General features: G+C 44.3%; 2 protein-coding genes across 3 annotated transcripts in view; both read left to right on the top strand.

Annotated features, from left to right (window-relative positions):
• The window catches only part of tln2a (talin 2a), a 79,529-nt gene extending 71,921 nt beyond the window's left edge, over positions 1-7,608 (top strand). The window contains exons 50-58 of one of the 2 annotated variants that reach the window (XM_017721574.2): positions 585-692; positions 800-905; positions 1,297-1,302; positions 1,836-1,960; positions 3,367-3,492; positions 4,354-4,416; positions 4,579-4,761; positions 5,275-5,400; positions 5,694-7,608. In XM_017721574.2, the coding sequence (XP_017577063.1) occupies positions 585-692; positions 800-905; positions 1,297-1,302; positions 1,836-1,960; positions 3,367-3,492; positions 4,354-4,416; positions 4,579-4,761; positions 5,275-5,400; positions 5,694-5,822 (972 nt within the window). In that variant the 3' untranslated portion in view covers positions 5,823-7,608. The remainder of the gene's footprint in view (positions 1-584; positions 693-799; positions 906-1,296; positions 1,303-1,835; positions 1,961-3,366; positions 3,493-4,353; positions 4,417-4,578; positions 4,762-5,274; positions 5,401-5,693) is intronic. The other variant, XM_017721573.2, reaches the window with a different exon arrangement.
• A 4,752-nt stretch (positions 7,609-12,360) lies between these two features.
• Positions 12,361-18,472, top strand: tpma (alpha-tropomyosin). The gene is made up of 10 exons (XM_017721576.2): positions 12,361-12,634; positions 13,043-13,168; positions 14,980-15,113; positions 15,213-15,330; positions 15,431-15,501; positions 15,970-16,045; positions 16,161-16,223; positions 16,673-16,742; positions 17,253-17,331; positions 18,250-18,472. Exons 1-10 carry the CDS (start codon positions 12,521-12,523, stop codon positions 18,251-18,253), a joined length of 855 nt encoding a protein of 284 aa, XP_017577065.1. The 5' UTR covers positions 12,361-12,520; the 3' UTR covers positions 18,254-18,472.
• The last annotated feature ends 1,302 nt before the right edge of the window (positions 18,473-19,774 follow it).

Raw genomic sequence — 19,774 nt, forward strand, 5'->3', positions numbered from 1 at the left:
TTGCACCACTGAACTCTCAAATTGTCTTTTAAGTTTATTTATTTATATCCTGATCACATTTATGCGCTGCAGTTCTACTATGACATTGAATTTGTGGATGGACTGTTTGTGCTGCCACAGTGTGGTCACATCCTGCATTGAGCTCTTCTGTTTATTTTATTTTTGATTTTTTTTTTTTTTTTTAAACACGTCTCACTTTATTTTTTAGGGTTTTCCTTTCATTTGTCACCCATCATTTGCACATCTGTTGCTGTGCAAATGTTGATGGAAAGTGATCATCAAAGACAACCAGATATTATTTGTTGGAGTCCACAGCTAGTGAGATGTCAGTGTGTTGAGGTGGTGCATGTTCATCGGACACAGCACCCTTTCTGGGGTTTATTAAACACCTCAGTGGGTTGCTGGGTTAAGAACAATTCACCAACCAAATATGTCCAACTGTTCTAACTGCTGAAGGGCTACAGGATCACAAGAAACAAAGTTATTGACCACAAGGTGTACCAACCAAGCAGATGTAAAGCCGTTTAGTTACATTTTGCAGAGTGGCTGTGTTACAAAATATTTTGTTTGTGTGTCCACCACAGCAAGCAGCGTATCATGATGGGGTCAGTGAGGAGGTCAGGGGCAGAGCTCTTCTGTATGGAACCGAATGCACCAATGGATATATTAGACTACTGGAGCATGTTCTGCAGGTCCATACAAACACGAATGCATAAGAACACCACAGAAAACATACAGGTTGTTGATCCTTTATAAAGTGTGTGTGTGTGTGTGTGTGTGTGTGTGTGTGTGTGTGTAGGTCCTTCAGAGGCCCACAGCCGAACAGAAGCAGCACTTGGCAGTGTTCTCCAAACGAGTAGCAGGAGCTGTTACTGAACTCATTCAGACAGCAGAAGCTATGAAAGGCAGGAAAAAACAGAATTCAGTTGAAATAAATTTTATTTGTAAAATTTTCACAACTGACGTGGTCAGAAAGCAGCTTTACAGGAATGTGGGTCCAAACTATGGCTTGACTGATATTAATGTTGGGTGGAATTGTGGAGCCTAATTTTCTGTTCTAATGGACTCCTGAACAGATCATTTGTGAGTTTTAATGGTTCTTTGTTTTCTTATGCCATCTTTGCATAGACTGCTTAAGCTAAATTTACAGTTTAACGCCAATGGAGACATAAACTTGAATCATCTAATGACCAAATATTTCTATCGGTTGTGCCCTAGTCCAGACCCCCTGTGCTCTGAGTTAGAAACCAAATGTTTATTGTGAGTAAGCCTGCTGTGTCTCCTTTCTTGCACCAGATGAGGGTAAGTGACGTTCAGACCAGCACAAGTCTGCATTTTCATCTCGTTCTTGTGCCATCATCTCTCTAACTATTGATCATTAAGAAATAGCTTTGATCATTTCTTTAGAATTATGTTTCTGTTCTCATGGATGGGCAGAAAAAGTTAGACTACATGTTTGACATGAATCCTTGGTTCCCATAAGTTCACAAATAAGGTTAACAGATGAAGCGTTTTTAAAACTTGGACTCAGTTAAACCTTTTTAAAGTCGTTGTCCAAAGACAGTGTTGCAGTGCCTTTAACCTCATATGTGAGCAAAACGGAGTACTGATTGGAAGAGAGCAGCAGATTTGTCATCTGAATGACATCACATTTATTGTTTTTCTGTTTTCTATCATGTGTTGTTTCTCATCTCAAGTTTTTGTGATGGTCATCTGTTATCTCATGCTTTTTTCTGCATGTGAAATTGGCATTCAGGGTAATTATCCAGATTTATGAGAGTGCTGCTTGGAGTAAATACACTCGGTGTGTGTTGGGGGGTGTGTGTGTTTTTCAGGCACCGAGTGGGTAGACCCGGAGGATCCTACAGTGATTGCTGAAACCGAGCTGCTGGGAGCTGCAGCCTCGATTGAAGCAGCTGCCAAAAAACTGGAGCAGCTGAAACCTAGAGCTAAACCAAAGGTACCCATACAGATGCTCTCTGCCAGTGATGGGGCACTGCGCAGGGCTCGGTCTGATATGTTTGGTATACAAGGGTTGTTATTCAGTCCAGCTATACTTAATACATGCCATAATTGTTTTTGCATAATTATAAAAGACACGCTAACGTAATTGTCACATGTATTGTGTTTAGTTATTATTTGGTATTTTTTCCCCAAAAAGGCAACAGTGCGTTTTGAAGGAGTAACTGGCACAGGCATTTTTTTAATAGGAGACATAAAATAAATGAATAGTAATTTTGCTCATGTGCTTGACATATGAAAATAAAGATTATACTGTAGACTATAAGGCTGCTAATCTCCTAATTGAGTTGAACCTTATAAGTTCATTTACAGTCTGATCTCTTACCTTCGAACGTGAGAGGGGCTTTTTTTTTAACATGGCTTAATCTCTCACAGCAAACTTCGGCATCCAGGACACTCTACACCCGAGTAGTGGTGCAAATCAGAATCTATAACATCCCTGTTATTCATTTCGCTGTTCAGGCTGCACGTGGCAGCTGCTTGTATTGTGTAGGGAGAAGTAGCTGCTGCAACTCTGGGTTTTTTCTCCTTCTTGTTCCTGTAACTGAGACGTTTGAGTGATGTCTTCACAAATGAGTTAACATATCTGACACATTAGCATGGAAACCCAGTGTGTTCTCAAAGAGGAGGTGACTTCGCTTGTTGACTTCTCCAGTCTGCATTTTAAACAGCTTGACTAATCAGCAGACAAAGCTGAAGTTAGCTTTGTATTTTCCAGTTTCTTTGAATTTTCAGAAAGTAATTGCTGAACATTTATGAAGGGGAACAAATAAAAACATCAGCTTTATCCAAAGGTTGGCTAACCAAACCATTTTTACAGTTCTGAGAGTTTTTCCCCATGTTGTTGTTTTGATGATTATAGCATGAAATCTTAACATCCATCACTTCACAGGAATCCCTGTATATTAACATGCATATCATGACAGCCCCAGTGTCTTTTATCACAGGCCTTGCAGCATCACTGTATATTTCATCATTATTCATACATTATTCTGTATTTTCTTTTTTAAATGACCAATTGTCTGGTCCCTCAGAAAAGCTTTCCCCACGTCGTCCACAGCTGTTTTGCCCGTAAGGTGCTTATGTAGGTGTTTCGAACTGTTGGTTAGAACTGAACATGAATCTCAACTTCCCTTCAGTTATTTCAAACCACACTGCTGTTCATTGACGTATATAAAGGTATATTGTTTATATAGTTGAATTATTAAATAATTAAATAAGAATTTGATACCAAATAATGATTGATACCAAATCAACACTAGTTCACTTTTTGAATACATTGTGGTTTTGGAATTCTGTTTCTTTATTTTTACTTGCATTAAATTCAGATCAATCTCTTTGCAGCAGGCTGACGAGAGTCTGGATTTCGAGGAGCAGATTTTAGAAGCAGCAAAATCTATTGCTGCAGCAACTAGTGCCTTGGTCAAATCAGCTTCAGCTGCCCAGAGAGAGCTTGTGGCGCAGGGCAAGGTAACATCATATGCACACTCTGAGAACACACAACATATGAGAGAGCGAGAGAGCGAGAGAGCGAGAGAGCGAGAGAGAGCGAGAGCGAGAGCGAGAGCGAGAGCGAGAGCGAGAGCGAGAGAGAGCGAGCGAGCGAGAGAGAGAGAGCGAGCGAGAGAGAGAGAGCGAGCGAGAGAGAGAGAGAGAGAGAGAGAGAGAGAGCGAGCGAGAGAGAGCGAGCAAGAGAGAGACAGAGAGAGAGAGAGACAGAGCGAGCGAGAGAGCGAGCGAGAGAGCGAGCGAGAGAGCGAGCGAGAGAGAGCGAGAGAGAGAGAGCGAGAGAGAGAGAGCGCGAGAGAGTGAGCGAGCGAGAGCGAGCGAGCGAGAGAGAGCGAGCGAGAGAGAGACGGAGAGAGAGAGAGACAGAGAGAGAGACAGAGAGAGCGAGCGAGAGAGCGAGAGAGAGACAGCGAGAGAGAGCGAGCGAGAGAGAGAGCGAGCGAGAGAGAGAGACAGAGCGAGCGAGAGACAGAGCGAGCGAGAGACAGAGCGAGCGAGAGAGAGAGAGACAGAGAGAGCGAGCGAGAGAGAGAGAGACAGAGAGAGCGAGCGAGAGACAGAGAGAGCGAGCGAGAGACAGAGAGAGCGAGCGAGAGACAGAGAGCGAGAGAGAGAGCCAGAGAGAGAGCGAGAGCGAGCGAGAGAGAGAGAGAGCGAGCGAGCGAGAGAGACAGAGAGCGCGAGCGAGCGAGCGAGAGAGAGAGAGAGCGAGAGAGCGAGAGAGAGACCAGTGAATATCAGCTGTTACCTTTTCACTGATTGCATTATCAGTGTTTAAGACATACGTGTACAGTGTGCAGTGTGTTTTAATGTCTTCTGCAGGTGGGCTCCATCCCTGCTAATGCTGAGGACGATGGCCAGTGGTCACAAGGACTCATCTCAGCTGTGAGTTCGAATAGCATCATGAGACATGTTTTAACACTGAAAAGCTGAATTAATAATAACATTCAGACAGCCTTGAATCATTCCTAATCCAAATTAAGAATAAAGTGCTCTATGAAAACATGTATGCACATTTGTTGAAGCTCCATTTCTGCGCTGTTTCAGGCGCGCATGGTGGCGGCAGCAACCAGTAACCTGTGTGAAGCCGCAAACGCGTCAGTGCAAGGCCATGCCACTGAGGAGAAGCTCATTTCTTCAGCCAAGCAGGTAGCTGCATCCACCGCCCAACTGCTGGTGGCCTGCAAAGTGAAAGCTGACCAGGACTCTGAGGCAATGAAGAGATTACAGGTACACACACACACACACACACACACACACAAAGAGAATCTGTAATTGCTGTAAATGTTGTAAACATTTCTGTCTTTTATTTCATTAAATATGTCTTTGATTTATTTTTAGAATTTAGTATATACATGTTTAAACCTCAGCGTCTAACTACTGCCATTAAACCTCCACAAAGTCCACATATTTGGATGGCAATGTAGGAAGAAGGACTTTTTGGGGTGAGGGCTCAAGAAAAAGGGTTCATTTAAATGCTAAACTGAAAATTCAAGTACAGTGTACTATAATAAGACAGTGTGCCTGGTGTTACCTCACCCAAACAAACCAGAAGCAATACAAATCAACTATTATCCAAGAGGTCACTCGTGATGTCTGAGGGCAAGAGGGCAGGGGCCTGTTTACATTCTGACCATGTGTGAAAGTAAAAGTTAAGGTTAATAACTATGCTTATGACCTGATGAGCAATTAAATCAAATTTCCAATTCCATGGTCCACTTTTCCATGCTGTCTTGTATACAGGCTGCAGGCAACGCAGTGAAGCGAGCATCAGATAATCTGGTAAAAGCGGCTCAGAAAGCAGCTTTTGACAAGGCAGATGACGAAAATGTGGTGGTCAAGACCAAGTTTGTCGGAGGAATTGCTCAGGTGAAACTCACTACTATACATATTTTGCTTTAAAGCAGAGGTGGGCAGCTCTGGTCCTGGAGGGGCAGCTTCCTGCACATTTTATTCAACTCCTCTGTTAACTGCCAGGTGTACTTACTGTATTAGAGCTGTAATGTGCTGGACTCCACTCAGTTCCCTACCTTTGCTTTAAAGGAATGCTCCAGGGTTTCAACCTATCTATCAAACCTAATCTCTGTCTGCTGCTAATAACCATGAACAGTCATTTTGAAGTGCTATTAGATGTGTGATGTGTGTTCACTGTAACCCCTCAGATTATCGCTGCACAGGAAGAGATGTTGAGGAAGGAGAGAGAGTTGGAAGAGGCCAGGAAGAAGCTTGCTCAGATTAGACAACAACAGTACAAATTCCTGCCCAGCGAGCTTAGAGAGGATGAGGACTGAATGGCCACCGACTAGGTTTTGTGTGTGTGAGTCCCTATGTGTGTGTGGTGATGAAGATATTTATACATGAAGTTCCGGTGATGGACACCACTGATTTCTGTATACGGTGCAGCAGTGAATGTTTCAGAAATCGCTGTTCGTTTTTAAAGTACATCCAACAGCACCAAACGTACAAGGGCTATATGAGTACAGTATGCTAATGTGTCCTTCAACAGTGCTGGACAGTCGTTTTTGACTACAAACAGGTCAGGTACCAAATGTGATCCTGAAATGTGAGGCCTTTTGTCCGCTACAGTGACAAAAGAGGCGACCTAGGCCACATGGCTGGCCATAAGACGTTAACTAGCCACTAATGCACGAAATATGGCTTTCTGTACTTTTAACTGATACAGTGTTTTAAGATGGCTTGAGAAATGTGTTGGTGCTTTATCTTTTGAGGCTACTCAGGCTGATTGTATGAGCCTGAGCCTGGAGCCCTGAGCTGTCTTGTTTAAAAGTACTAAAAGGGTCACAGCTTCCACATCTTGTTGTGCATTGATGAAAGACTCTGAACAAGTCCTCTAGTATGTTGCTGTCAGATTGTAGCCTCCATCTTGACAGCTGTGAATGTTAAAGCTGTGTAAGCATCTGAAGCTGAAGTACCTTTTTCTTATCCTTAATGTGTTTCATGCTACAAAACTATAATGCAAAAAGGTGGATCACTCTCTGGTACTGTGCTCTGTGCAGCCACATCTGAATGTTTAGTAGTTTTTATAATGAATTCATGCCACTAACAGAACATCCACGTGTAGTTTATACACTGAAATGCTAACACAGAGTGCATGTGGCTGTCTGTGATCTCTCAAGACGATCTAAAAAAAGAGTTTGGGTCAAAGTGGAACTGAACGTGTTGATGGTTCTATCTAGTTTTAAACCAGACTTAGTTTGCCATACTTTTATGCTCACTAGAGACTGGTAGTGATGGTGCCTCTTCCTCATATTGAGACCTAGGTACGTGTTATTTTCTGTTTCGCTGTCTCTGTCTACTTACAGACCTGGGTAGTTGTGATGTAGCTCAATGCTGCAATGTTTCTCCATCTTTCGCTGCTTTTTATTATTTGCTTAGCTTTTAGTGCCTTAGCTTTATTTTCCAGATTGTAACAACGGAAGGAAAACTGCGAGATGAGACATTCTTAGTCAACTAAAATGCTTTGCAGGAGCCTGTGTACTTCTAACCTGGTAGTACCTGTTTTTTGATGAAGCTCAGCTGTTCTGTGCTTTCTACTTCCTTTCAGTATATGAAACAATCACACAGTGAAGGTATATAGCATATGCACATGTCAATGGGTATGTATATTATATATATGCATTAAATCAGCACAGTTTTGTACTGCATTCCTTAAGCATGCTCCGTGACTCTTCTCAGATTGGAGGTGTTGAGTCCTTTGCCTTTAGGTCTAGTGTGAATCTCAGAGTAACAGTCTGTCCAAAGTGCAGTCCATATTTTACAACACTACCGTATCTGATGATTGGCTGGTGGCAGTCGTATCACAACTTGTCCTAGAATAGAATCGCACTCAAAATAACAGTTCTGGGGTGAACACTACAAGAGATCCGGAAGAAAACCAAGCGAGTGTTCATCCAGATGCATTAACACATTTTAATTAGCACGTTTTGAGTGTCTCATTTTTGTCAGCGTGGGATTGTTACATGGGTGCTACAATAAAATTACAGAATTGAAATGTATGGAAACTATTTATCTGGATGCAGGAAAATGTATTTACTGAAAATAAAGAATTTCAAAATATGTGGCTTTTGTGTCTTGGTGTCTTGCTAGACCTCGTGCTTCTGTTATATTGGCAGGCACTTGTTCATAGGGCTTCGGTCTTAACTGCTTCATGTCGGTTTTATTTTTCAATTATGAAAAGAACTGCAAGTCACTTTAATGGCTCAACCAGTTGTAGCGGAATGTAACCCCAGACATTTTCCTTCCTGAAGCCCTGCAAAATAATCACTGTTTCAAGCTGGGTCTGCTTATGGAGAAGAAACTATATACGGAGATGTGTACACTGGGGACCCTCAGGGCCTTCTTGGCTGAAATTTGTTTAATCACTTTTAATCTCCCTGGTAGTTCGGTAGGGGCAGTAATGCTAGCTTTCCCATTGTTAGACCTCCAGCACGTGTGCCTACACATTACAATGTATGGTGCAGCCTGTACCCTGCATAACTGTCTGTTTCATGACATTGCATCACATTAGCTCAGAGAGACGTGTTTCACCAGATAACCATGTTATGGGCACTAAATGGAATTTATTTAATGAATGCCTGACAAAAATCAGGCAGGGTATGCAGATCTAGTAGTGGCAGGTGTGACTTGCCCATTATATAAACTGGGACACTGAAATCAACCAATCATATTTTAGTGTGCGATTAATTTTGAGAGGGGGTCATTTAGAAATGGAAAACAGGTGGCAGATCAAATGCATTCGAAGTCTTTTTCAAGCCTCAAATGTGCGTTTAATCTAGAAATGTAAGCATTGAAAATCCCACAATTACGTTGAGACATTAAGTGGTTTGTTTTTATTAATATCTCTGACGTGAGGAAAGACATTAATTTCTGAGAATACATTAGCAGAAACGTGTAAAAAGCGTCCATCATGAGAATAAAAGGTGACACAAAGATTTAAAAGGAAGAGTTGTTAAACAGAAACTGACAAAACCGTTAGGAGCTATGCGAAGCTCCAGCTCTCACAGTGTAATATTTATGTTAAAGACTTTCTGCAGTTTTTAAAAATGTGATATTTAAGAACTGATAATAATATTTGGTCATTCATATCAGACAAATGAAAATCATAACAGGCACTATAAACTCTGCAGTTTTATTCAATTATTTCACTCGACGTTACTAGAATGTTTTCCTGCTTAAAATCTGTATTCTTATTGGTTCCAGTTTTTCATAATTATTGGGCTGTAGTATACGGTACCGTATGCTTCTGAGTTGTCCAAGTGATCTAGACTACATTTATTTCGAGGACTTCAAGGCTTAAAAGGCTCTAGCTCACCGGTTGTGTTGGAAAAACGAACTGTGATCATCTGAAAAAGGCAACGTCTCCTGGAGCCTCTGTAATCGGGGACTGTGCCCCTTTAAGATTCTCTTTTTGGCAGAGGCAAGGCTGGTATGCCTGAGTCAGCAGAAAGCTGCCCAGCTATATCAGGCGGAACAGGGACTTGGGGGTGGGGGGTGCTAATTTGGGCCTCCTGAGGATGACATCTTTTAAACATGTAGCAGAGATCTCTGCTGGTGTCTCCCACAACACAGTGTTTAATCTATTGAGAGAATGCCATGTTCTCAGACCTAGCCTTGACTTACCGTCATCGATTTTACTTTATGGTCTCTGAGCACCATCAGACAAGCAGAGGGAGAATAAAAGTGGATGAAACTCATGTTGGTGGAGAGTTTGAAAGTTTTGAGGTGACTTTTTAAGTTTAAACTTTGGTCATTTTGAAGGGTTTGTGCTGCTCTTTTACTTCTGCTTTTACGTGTTTATGAAAGTGATCTGTTTTTATGCAGCTCCCCTTCAACTATTCATAGTTGGTTAGTATTTGTCATGTTTAAGGATGAATTCCATTCCATCGTCTTTTTGCAGTTCCTGGACTGCTTTTCTGCTGCTAGCCCTTTTATTTTTGAGCTTTAGTGTTTTGACCAAACAAGATAAGAGTAAAACCTACATAAACACCTACTCATCCATGCACTTATCTAATCGGCCAATCATATGGCAGAGTTGGAGTGCCTTAAATCACACCGATACAGGCTAGCATCTTTAAGTACTGTCAACCACCAGAATTAGGAAAAAATTCTTCAGGCTGAAAAATTTTGCTGATGAGCAAGGTCGACAGAGAATGGCCAGACTATGTCAAACTGACAGAAAGGCTACAGTAACTCAGAAAACTACTCTGTAAAACTGTAGTGTGCAGAAAAACATCCCAGAATACACATCACACCTTGAGGTGGATGGGCTACAACAGCAGAAAGCCACACTGGCCTCATCTCTATCAGCTAAGAAGAGAAAGCTGCGGTTCAGTGGGTACAGGCTGAATATAACTGGACAGCTGAAGACAAAAAATGCAGCCTGGTCTAATGAATCATGACTTCTGCTGAAGAACAAAGAAGATGCGGTCAGAATTTCATGCCAACAGCACGAATCCATGGACCCACCTGACTTGCATCAGCGGGCCAGGTGTCCAGGCTGGTGGAGGTGGTGTAATGGCATAATGAGTGTGTATTTATTGTTTATCATGCTGGTTATTAATATGAGGAGAACTTACTGAGCTGTGACAACAGCACACATCTCATCTCCTCACAAGTTCTTTTCTGCTTGAAGATTTAATGTCCTACATGCTGCATACTGAATGTGACCAGAGCTAAAGGCAATCAGCAGATGTCTGTATGTATACATGCGTCTGCTGATGGCCTTTCTTGTAACACTGTGTTCTAGATGATCTGAATGTAGTCAATATGATGTAGAACTGTTGTGTTTGAGCGTCCGGACATTTCAGCTGCACACGTAAATGCAGATTCTGTGATGCACACTATAAATTCTCTTATGAACCCTGACGCAATACAACTTAATGGAAGCCGTCATCTAGCTGCTCCTTGTTCTGACTCCGTTGTGACCAGTGCCCTGGTATTGCTAGTGTTGTTAAATCGTTGGACTGTCAACATGACCCTGGGGTATGCCAACAATGACCGTTAAAGCTCTGTAACATTCAGGGAAAGCTGAGCTTAGTCCAATGGCATTTATCAGGTCGAAGTGCCAGATAAAAGCAGCGTGGTTTCTCCAGTGTTGGCAAGATTTCCTGTTAGGATTTTGCACGCTGTGTGCCCACTTGCACTGTTTGTGGGTGATCTTGGGCGATCTAGTCTGGTCACGACAAAAGACTGAAATCTTTCAGCACTAGAGCAACACAAACACACATTACCACCACTATGCCAAGACCTTCCGCTCACACTACAGAGGGAATGTTATAAGCCCGTGTTAATAAATGAATAATGACGTTATAAATGAATATTATTGGTTCATTCAAATGTCTAAAATGCTGTCACTCTGAACACTTCCAGAACATGCAAAACGCTGAATAACCTCAACTAAATACGATGTTGCTGCAACCGGTCATTTCTGTGGCTCCTCAAACTGCCTCTCCAGTGCTGATGGTGTTGCTGTGAAGAGGGAGGGAGGCAGGTGTTGCTCTGAGGAAGCGCGACCAAAAATAACTCCTTAAAGTAACGTAAGAACCGGGCTGAGCGCAGGCGATCAGCAGGATCGACGGGCCGTGTTTAAAGTCACTTTCTCTCGGCTTTTCACTCTTCACAGCTGTCGTTTTGGCTGATCTCCGACAACGTGGAGAGAGAAAGGCTGAAAAGCTCCCTCGAGTTCCCGCTCCGATGCGTTTTCCACCCTAATTATTAGCTGCGCGCCCGGCTGGCCGAGCCGTTTAGGACCTCGCCATGCGGCGGTGCGCGCATTAAAGCCGCAGCTTGTATGTAATTAACAGGTCTTGTAACTTGCTTAGTCCAGCCTGACTGGAATGGTGGCAGTGGTGTAGTAAGCCTGACCAAACGGGGCAGCGCGGTGTGATCCGGCGGCCAGCTGAACCACATTCCGTGGCCGGCTTCCGCGGCTGCGGGCTGCCGGAGTTAAGCCGTTAATGAAGGCCTGGTGCAAACGCGACGAGGGTGGTGACACGGAGCTGCGAAGGAGCAGCCGTGCGTAATGCGCTTCGGCCTGTGAACAAAGCCCAGAGGGGCAACTAACACCCCCCCACCTCCCCCCCTCCGACACGGCTGCCATGCATCGCCAATCCAGCGCCACTCTGCAGAACAATTAACGTTAACAAGCGCGTTATAATCGCTTGCAGGCCGGCGGTCAGTCAGAGTGAAACACCTGAAAACCTCTGCCCAGCTGGGAATCCCACGAGCTGAGGCAGCTCATGTCGAATCATAACACATATCAGAGGCAAACGACCCCCAATTCATTAATAACGATTAACCCACGTGCGCTCTCGTGGATCAACGGTAATTAAAAGGCACACCGCCTGTAGCACAAGCCACGCCAGAGGTGATTCCACACACATCTCACAGGGTGAAGACGTTCTGCCCACTTCCACATTTCCCTCTCCCTCCCAGCAGGTTTGAGTTAAAAACTAACTCTGCCTAAAATGCTTAATGACGTGTGCCGCTGTGATTGTAAAGCTAGAACAACTGACATAAATGATGAGCAATTAGAAGTCGTGCCCATGTGAACTTAACGCGCGTCTCCACGCTTGGCCTATACGTTCTCCTTCCGAGGTTCTGTGGGCTGGAGGGTGGGGGTGCAAGGGAGGTAGAAATAGGAGCAGGGCGTCTTGGGGTAAGGGGTGCGTCTTGGCCCCATATCCCATATATAGCCATATGAATGGTCAAATGTCTCGGCGCAGCGAATCGCCGAACGGCTCCTTAAAAAAAACCAGAAAGCTGCAGGAGCCGTGCCCAAAAAAGTATTGGGTGTCCGTCAGGGACTCGCTTGCCCTGTGCGAAGGCACATATTTGACAGCTCCCGGGCGAGAGTGGGCTCGCACTCCAGCTCAGCGTTCAGCTCGGCACACACACGTCCTCCTTGCCTCTCTCCAACCAGTTTACCCCCCTGTGACATTCAGAGCAGCCGCCTGAACAATAACCAGCCATGGATGCCATTAAGAAGAAGATGCAGATGCTCAAGCTCGACAAGGAGAATGCCTTGGACAGAGCAGAGCAGGCCGAGGGAGACAAGAAGGCAGCAGAGGACAGGAGCAAGCAGGTTGGCATCACCGGGGCATTCGTACAGATAGCGGTGCAAGCTGCTTCACATAGAGATGGTCGATTGAAGCTTGCGTTAAACAAACTGCGACTAGTCTATGAGGGAATGTCAGACTTCTGGATGTGCATGTTTCATGTTTCTGGAAGATCTGTTCTGTTTACAAACGGCATTTCTTCATTTTGCAGTTTATGCTGTAGCCGATGGTCCCGCCAGGTCTCGCTGGGCTTCGCAGCGGGCGGTTGTGTAATGCAGGCTAATATCAGCGGCATGCAGCGTGTGTGTCGATGTTTTGACGCTGGCTTCTCTGAGCACCGTGTGTTTCTCTCTGTCTCTCTCTCTCTCTCTCTCTGTCTCTCTCTCTCTCTCTCTCTCTCTCTCTCTCTCTCTCTCTGTGAACGCACCCCTCAGCTGGAGGACGACCTGGTCGCGCTGCAGAAGAAACTGAAGGCAACTGAGGACGAGTTGGACAAGTACTCTGAGGCTCTGAAGGATGCTCAGGAGAAGCTGGAGCTGGCCGAGAAGAAAGCCACCGATGTAAGTGACGGCATTTGATCACAGGCGCTTTGATCGCCTTAAGTTTTGAACCGTAAGGGGAAAAGTTTCACCACACGCCCTACCGACACACACCTTGATGAAACACCGGTTACATTACTTTTTATTATCTTTCCCACAAAAAACAACAGTCCGGACACGCCCACCGCACCTATGCACACTAGCCTGCTTTTTCTTTGAAAATGTGATGTGAGTGATAGTCGACAGGCCCTCATTTGCATACTGAAAACCTACACCGCTATACGCGCAGATCGGTTAGGTGTTAAATTTAGCGCAGCGCTTTATAAGGTATCGGGTCCTCGGGGGTCGCCTGTGGCCCCTGCTATAAGCCACGGGCTTTAAATGTGTGCACGTGTAGAATTTCATCTCCGATTCTGCGGATACAGTTGCTTTAGGCTACTTCAGCGCATTGTTCAGCGCAGAGTGACGTAAGCCAGCCGGCCTCAAATAACCCCAACAGCCGGTCACGATACCAGTAACTCACCTCCAGCTCCACTTCCAGTTTAAAAACACAGGCGACTCCTCGTCCAGACGCTCCGATAGGACTGTTTTCATGTGCGGCAGTGATGACGGTCCTGTCTGAATCGGAGCTCGGCTACATCAAAGCAACATGTCCCCTGAACCACTAGGTGGCACTGCGACTTCATAAATGGGTTATTGCCGTAAGGCCGCGCGGAGCAAACCGTTCAAAACATTTCAAATGAGAGAGATTTAAATAACTCGGCAGCGCGCGATGCGGTATATAGTCGTGTCAAACCCCTGCGGTCCTAAAAGTTTATCCACCAAGTTATTTTCATATAACACAGCGAACGCATTTGCACCGCGCTGAGCGCGTTTAACTGCTCGCGCTTTACATTAATTTACATTAATGCCAACCTTTAAAAGGCGATTCTGTTTGAAACGCGCGCTCAGTCGTCATCCGGGCAAACCAACGCAGTGAAGACGCGTCATGTTTTCACGCCCGTTTTCCGGCAAGCTCCCGCAGTTTGTGCTTACCGGCAGCTGGCCGGAATACGAGTGGGGAAAAATAACTTCCGGTTTTTGGCGCAGCTCACTAGAGGCAGCATCCTCCAGCGAGGCGCTGGTAAACTGCTGGACCACCCGAGTCGACCCGCTTTGTGGGATGGCAGGGGCGACGTATCTTGAAGCGGTCAAAAAGAAAATCAGATCCTTGCAAGAAGTGACGGACGACGCCGGGAGCAGGACCGCCGGACTGCAGGAGCAGCTGCTCGCGGAGCGCGCGGCGAGAGGAGCGGTTAAGCCCGAGCTCGTGTCGTTAAGCCCATTAGTGGACTAGCTGTCAGGCGTGTTAGCAGCGGATCTCCCCGAGACCGCAGAGCAGACCCTCAGACCCTGAGACCCTCAGCGGCGGCCCTGTAGACCGGCCGGTCGAACTGGCCTCGCTGCCTGTAGCCTGCAGAGCGCTGTGTGGGGCGCGTCGCGGTCGCCCGCTCCCTGTAGCTGTTAACTGGACCGCATTATTGGCTATCCTGAATTCTGATCACCTTAGTGGCCGTGGTGGAGTTTAATGGCACAAAATTGTGTCATTCTCTCGTATTTATTATGGGAGGACAGAAATGGTCAGAACGACACAAAGCTGCTTTTGTCGATAAGACATGGCCCAATAAACTGAATCCTCAGATAAATAAAACGCAGGTGTCTCGCCCCCCGCCCCCCCGCCCCCCGCCGTGTTTAGCACAGGCCCAGGTTTCAGTGACTTGTCTAGTTATGTGTATGAGAGGGAGAACGAGACGGAGCGCGGTGAGGCCTGAGCTTCTGTGTTCTGTGTTCAGGCTGAGGGTGATGTGGCCTCCCTGAATAGACGTATCCAGCTGGTTGAGGAGGAGTTGGATCGTGCCCAGGAGCGTCTGGCCACTGCCCTGCAGAAGCTGGAGGAGGCTGAGAAGGCTGCTGATGAGAGTGAGAGGTGTGTGTTGTGTGAAGTGATTTGTACCGTATGTGTCATATAAAGTCAAATGAGTTGGAACAAGGTGACGGCATTATTGTACGTTTCTCTGTCTCTCAGAGGCATGAAGGTCATTGAGAACAGGGCCCTCAAGGATGAGGAGAAGATGGAGCTGCAGGAGATCCAGCTGAAGGAGGCCAAGCACATTGCTGAGGAGGCTGACCGCAAATATGAGGAGGTGAGCTAATTCACCCAACCCACCCCACGTATTTTCTAACGTCTGTGTTTTGGCTGTGTCATTTATTCCTTTGCCCTTGTGATTGTGAATACGTGTGCAGGTAGCACGTAAGCTGGTGATTGTTGAGGGTGAGTTGGAGCGCACAGAGGAGCGTGCTGAGCTTAATGAGGGGTAAGATTTTTCATAAACCACAAGAACAGCTGTAGTCTAATTAACCACAAGTAACCTGTAATAAGAACTGCCACCAGCGGGGCATGTCTTCCCAACATTGCCGTGTAAACATATTGCTTAACTTCTCATATGTCTGAAAAGGAAACTTTAAAGGAGACAGAATAATGTTTCTTAACATTCTGTACAATAAAGTAACACGACTTTGTTCGTTATTTTTGACCATTGCTGTTGATCTATTCGTTATGAGACGCACAATGTAAAGGGAAGCTTGTGTTGTCAAACACCAACAGAAGTGTGGAAGTGTGGAGCTTTAAGATTTGAATATAACAGCGACACTAATAAAGGTAGAATCTGCGGTCAGGACTTTTCCTTGTAACTGATAGGGTCGAGCTCAGAATGATGCAACTCAATGTTTGTGCTTTTATTATTTCATTTTTTCTCTCGTTTCCACCCTTCTGTGTACCCCAGTAAGTGCTCTGAGCTGGAGGAGGAGCTGAAGACAGTGACCAACCTCCTGAAGTCTCTGGAGGCCCAGGCTGAGAAGGTAAGGCTGTGTGTGTGTTGATGTGTGTGTGCTCTAGAATGCATGTTTGTGTGTTATTGTAAGTTGAAAGTAGACAGTCCTCTTACTCCCTCCGTCTGGTTGTTTCTGTCCACAGTACTCTATAAAGGAGGACAAATATGAGGAGGAGATCAAGGTCCTGACAGATAAGCTGAAGGAGGTGTGTTTACTCATAGTCTCTGAGATGTTCACATCAAAGGAGGCTTTTATGGCCAGATCTATTTATACACAACAGGCAACAAAGCCAATAACATTGTTAATTTGCTCTTTACATGAAGTCCACTTGGAAAGTCTTGAGTGTAGTTCCCTTTTTCATTGCAGTGATTAGAGATTGCAGTCTTCGTTAGGGTCATCCTCTTTGCACACTGAAATATTTCCTCACCTCACAGATGACATTTTTGGCAAGATGCAGCAACAGCATTCAAAGCACTTTTGAACTTGAGCTGGCCCACATTATGCATGTCAGAATGTCTCAACACAGATCAGCCAAAATAAAGAGAAAAACAGTCAATTGCAGATCTTATATAAATAGCAAATACAGGCCAGATCGGATCTGATCTGACGCTAGTAGTGCATGTTTGTGAACTCATATGCCTTTCTGTGCCACAGGCTGAGACTCGTGCTGAGTTTGCTGAGAGATCAGTTGCCAAGCTTGAGAAGACTATTGATGATCTTGAGGGTACGTCTTTTTCCACATATCTCTCGCTTATAATGCTCTTTGACACAGGCTAAGTTATTATTTTATTGCAGAAAATCACAAAGCCCATTGCTCCCATCACAATGGATGAACATCCAGAATATTCCAGTATAAAGCAGCATTTAACACATGTTGTCATTGCCTTGTTCATGTTCAGCATACTGTCATAATCACGGTCTGTTCTTAACTGAGCATTTCATTAGGTCAGTAGACATTGTAGAGGGTTTTAAATGAAATGGCATTGCAGTTCACTTATGTATTTAATTTGATGTGCCATTGTAAAGACACCGCCATGGCTGAGGAACATTTCTATAAGGCTGTTGATTTTTCCTTTTCATTTCTTCTTCAAGTTTTTTTCTGTTTCACTTCATCTCTTTGTTTTCCTCTCTTTGCGTGTCCCTTCTTTTCGTCCACGTCTCTCTCCTGCACTGCCATATCATGATTTCCATCACTCCCCCACATGCTGCTCTGTGACTTGATTGGCTATTGTAGATGAGTTGTATGCTCAGAAACTCAAGTACAAAGCCATCAGTGAGGAGCTGGACCACGCCCTCAACGACATGACCTCCATGTAAATATCACCACCTTGTGTGTGTGTGTGTGTGTGTGTGTGTGTGTGTATGTATACTTACTCTTCTTGTCTTATTGTTTTCCTTTGATCAGATTCTGTCCATCTCCCACTAACACAGTATAATGTTCTGATTTAGTTAAAATCTTAATCAAAGTTACATAAAGTTTGAATGTAAAAGTGTCATGCCATTGACTTCTGCACTGCAGTCTGAATGTAGGTCTAATTAATGTAGTTACTTATATATAATTAACACACACACACTCACCAGCCACTTTATTAGGTACCCCTTGCTAGTAAAAGGCTGGACCCCCTTTTTCCTTCAGAACTGTCTTAATTCTTCGTGTCAGACTTTCAACAAGGTGTTGGAAACGTTCCTCAGAGATTCTGGTTGGTTATTTGATTTCCTGTTGTCTTTCTATCATCTGGAACCAGTCTGCCCATTCTCCTCTGACCTCTCACATCAACAAGGCATTTTCATCCACACAACTGACCGCTCACTGGATATTTCCTCTTTTTCGGACCGTTCTCTGTGAACCCTAGAGATGGTTGTGTGTGAAAATCCCAGCAGATCAGCAGTTTCTGAAATACTCAGACCAGCCCGTCTGCCACCAACAACCACGCCACGTTCAAAGCCCCTTAAATCCCCTTTCTTCCCCGTTCTGATGCTCGGTCTGCACTTCAGCAAGTCGTCTTGACCACCTCTACAAGCGTCTGAACAATAAAGCCTAATAAACAATAGTACCTAATAAAGTGGCCGGTGAGTATATTAGCGGTTATAACAGCATTAGCGGTTTTACTGTCACACACGTGCACAAATGGGCGTTCTTCCTAACCATTGCATGCTGCCTACCTCCTTCCTTGCTTGCCTGTTTTTTTGTCCTCCATCACATTCTCTTTCTCCCGCTCTCGTCCACATAGATAAATTCTTTTCATCTCATCTGTGGCCCCTGGCGCTGGCTGAGTGGCACCTGCTCGTCACCATTTATGTCCCTTTCCTACTTTCTGGCACCGCTGCTTTCCTCCATCACACCTTCCTCAGTGGGGATGGAGCACCAGCTCTAATGTCCCATCTGTTGTACAGAACTTTGAGTTATTTTGCTTTCTGTAAAATAATAAAAAAAACTTTCTTCCATCTGTGTAAGCTGCCCACTTGCTCAGTCTCTTTTAGTTTGTCTTAGTTCTTTCTAATGTTCTTAATTTATTGCTGAGAAGCTTGAATAAAATCCAGAAAAGCCCTTCTCACCACCTTATATTCCATTTTCTGCTCTGACAGTTTGTGTCCTCCTATCTTAATATCAGTGAGTTTATACTGTAAACTTAATTGATGTTTTCTGCAAGTGCTGTAGGAAAGAAGACTCAGACAAAACAACTTCTGAAGTAGGGCTGTCACAATTACATGATTAAAATGGATAGTTTATTAAAATTGCACTTCATCAATGATTTGAAGTAGCACTCATTTTTGGATCATCATTAAAACAGAGGAAACCGTCACCAGCAGCTTCTCACAACTGCATGTATAGTTATATAAGTTTAAAACATTGCATGTCCATAAAGTTTAAAATGAATATGGCTTTTAAAAATGATTGTAAATTGTAATAAAGTCTAACTCTGAATACTACTGGAGGAGCAGGTTAGCCTGTTAGCAGGATCCAGCATTATTCAGAGTTAGGCTTTATTATTTGAACTGCAGAACTGCAACACACAGATTAAAGAATATTTCACCTGAATGTCTGCTGCTATCTTCAGTTGTCCATGATTAAGTAGAGCTGCACACCTGCATCGACATTTTAAGTTGATTAAATTGATGTTTTATGCAGTTGAACACTGTAATAACAGTAACAGAATTACTTTGCATCTGCATTGCCTTCATCTCATCTTTGACAGCCATACATATTAAGTAGAGCTGCCATAGTCAACAGTGAAAGCCCTACTCTGAAGTTTCTGATATGTTCAGGTATCAGGTCATGTCAATGCATTTATTAACACCTATCTCTCTCTCTCTCTCTCTCTCTCTCTCTCTCTATCTCACACACACACACACACTTCATTTGTTTCCCTTCGTCCATTCTTATGTTCCTCTCCTTTCTCTTTCTGATCGTGCAGACCGCCACTATCAACAGCTTCAGAAAAACCGAGTGCTCTCACACGAACTCAGTTTAGCGCTGAATGAAGACTGAAATTTAGAGTAAACTGTATACTGAGATTTACTGCTGTGTTCCTTAAGCTGGAGTTTTTGCACTGCGTGATTATGGCGTCCAACACTGTGCAAGACCAAGGTGGACTGTCGACACAAACACTGAAAGAATGTGTAACGACATTCAAGGCAAGAATGTTTTCTTTCAGGTTCACTGGTAAAGGCTGATTTGTGCTGTTGTGGTGTAATAGTGCAGTTGTTGTTGTTATCGCTGGCGATAACAAAAGCGTGGCATCATTTTATAGCAGT

Source organism: Pygocentrus nattereri, chromosome 15 (genome assembly GCF_015220715.1).
Source record: "Pygocentrus nattereri isolate fPygNat1 chromosome 15, fPygNat1.pri, whole genome shotgun sequence".
In the NCBI taxonomy this organism is placed as follows: Eukaryota; Metazoa; Chordata; class Actinopteri; order Characiformes; family Serrasalmidae; genus Pygocentrus; species Pygocentrus nattereri.

Excerpts from the sequence above, each read along its gene's own strand:
- tpma (XM_017721576.2), top strand. The coding sequence starts at position 12,521 with ATGGATGCCATTAAGAAGAAGATGCAGATGCTCAAGCTCGACAAGGAG. Across the intron at positions 13,169-14,979 it reads CCGAGAAGAAAGCCACCGAT|GCTGAGGGTGATGTGGCCTC; the intron begins GTAAGTGACGGC and ends TTCTGTGTTCAG. Across the intron at positions 15,114-15,212 it reads GCTGCTGATGAGAGTGAGAG|AGGCATGAAGGTCATTGAGA; the intron begins GTGTGTGTTGTG and ends TCTGTCTCTCAG.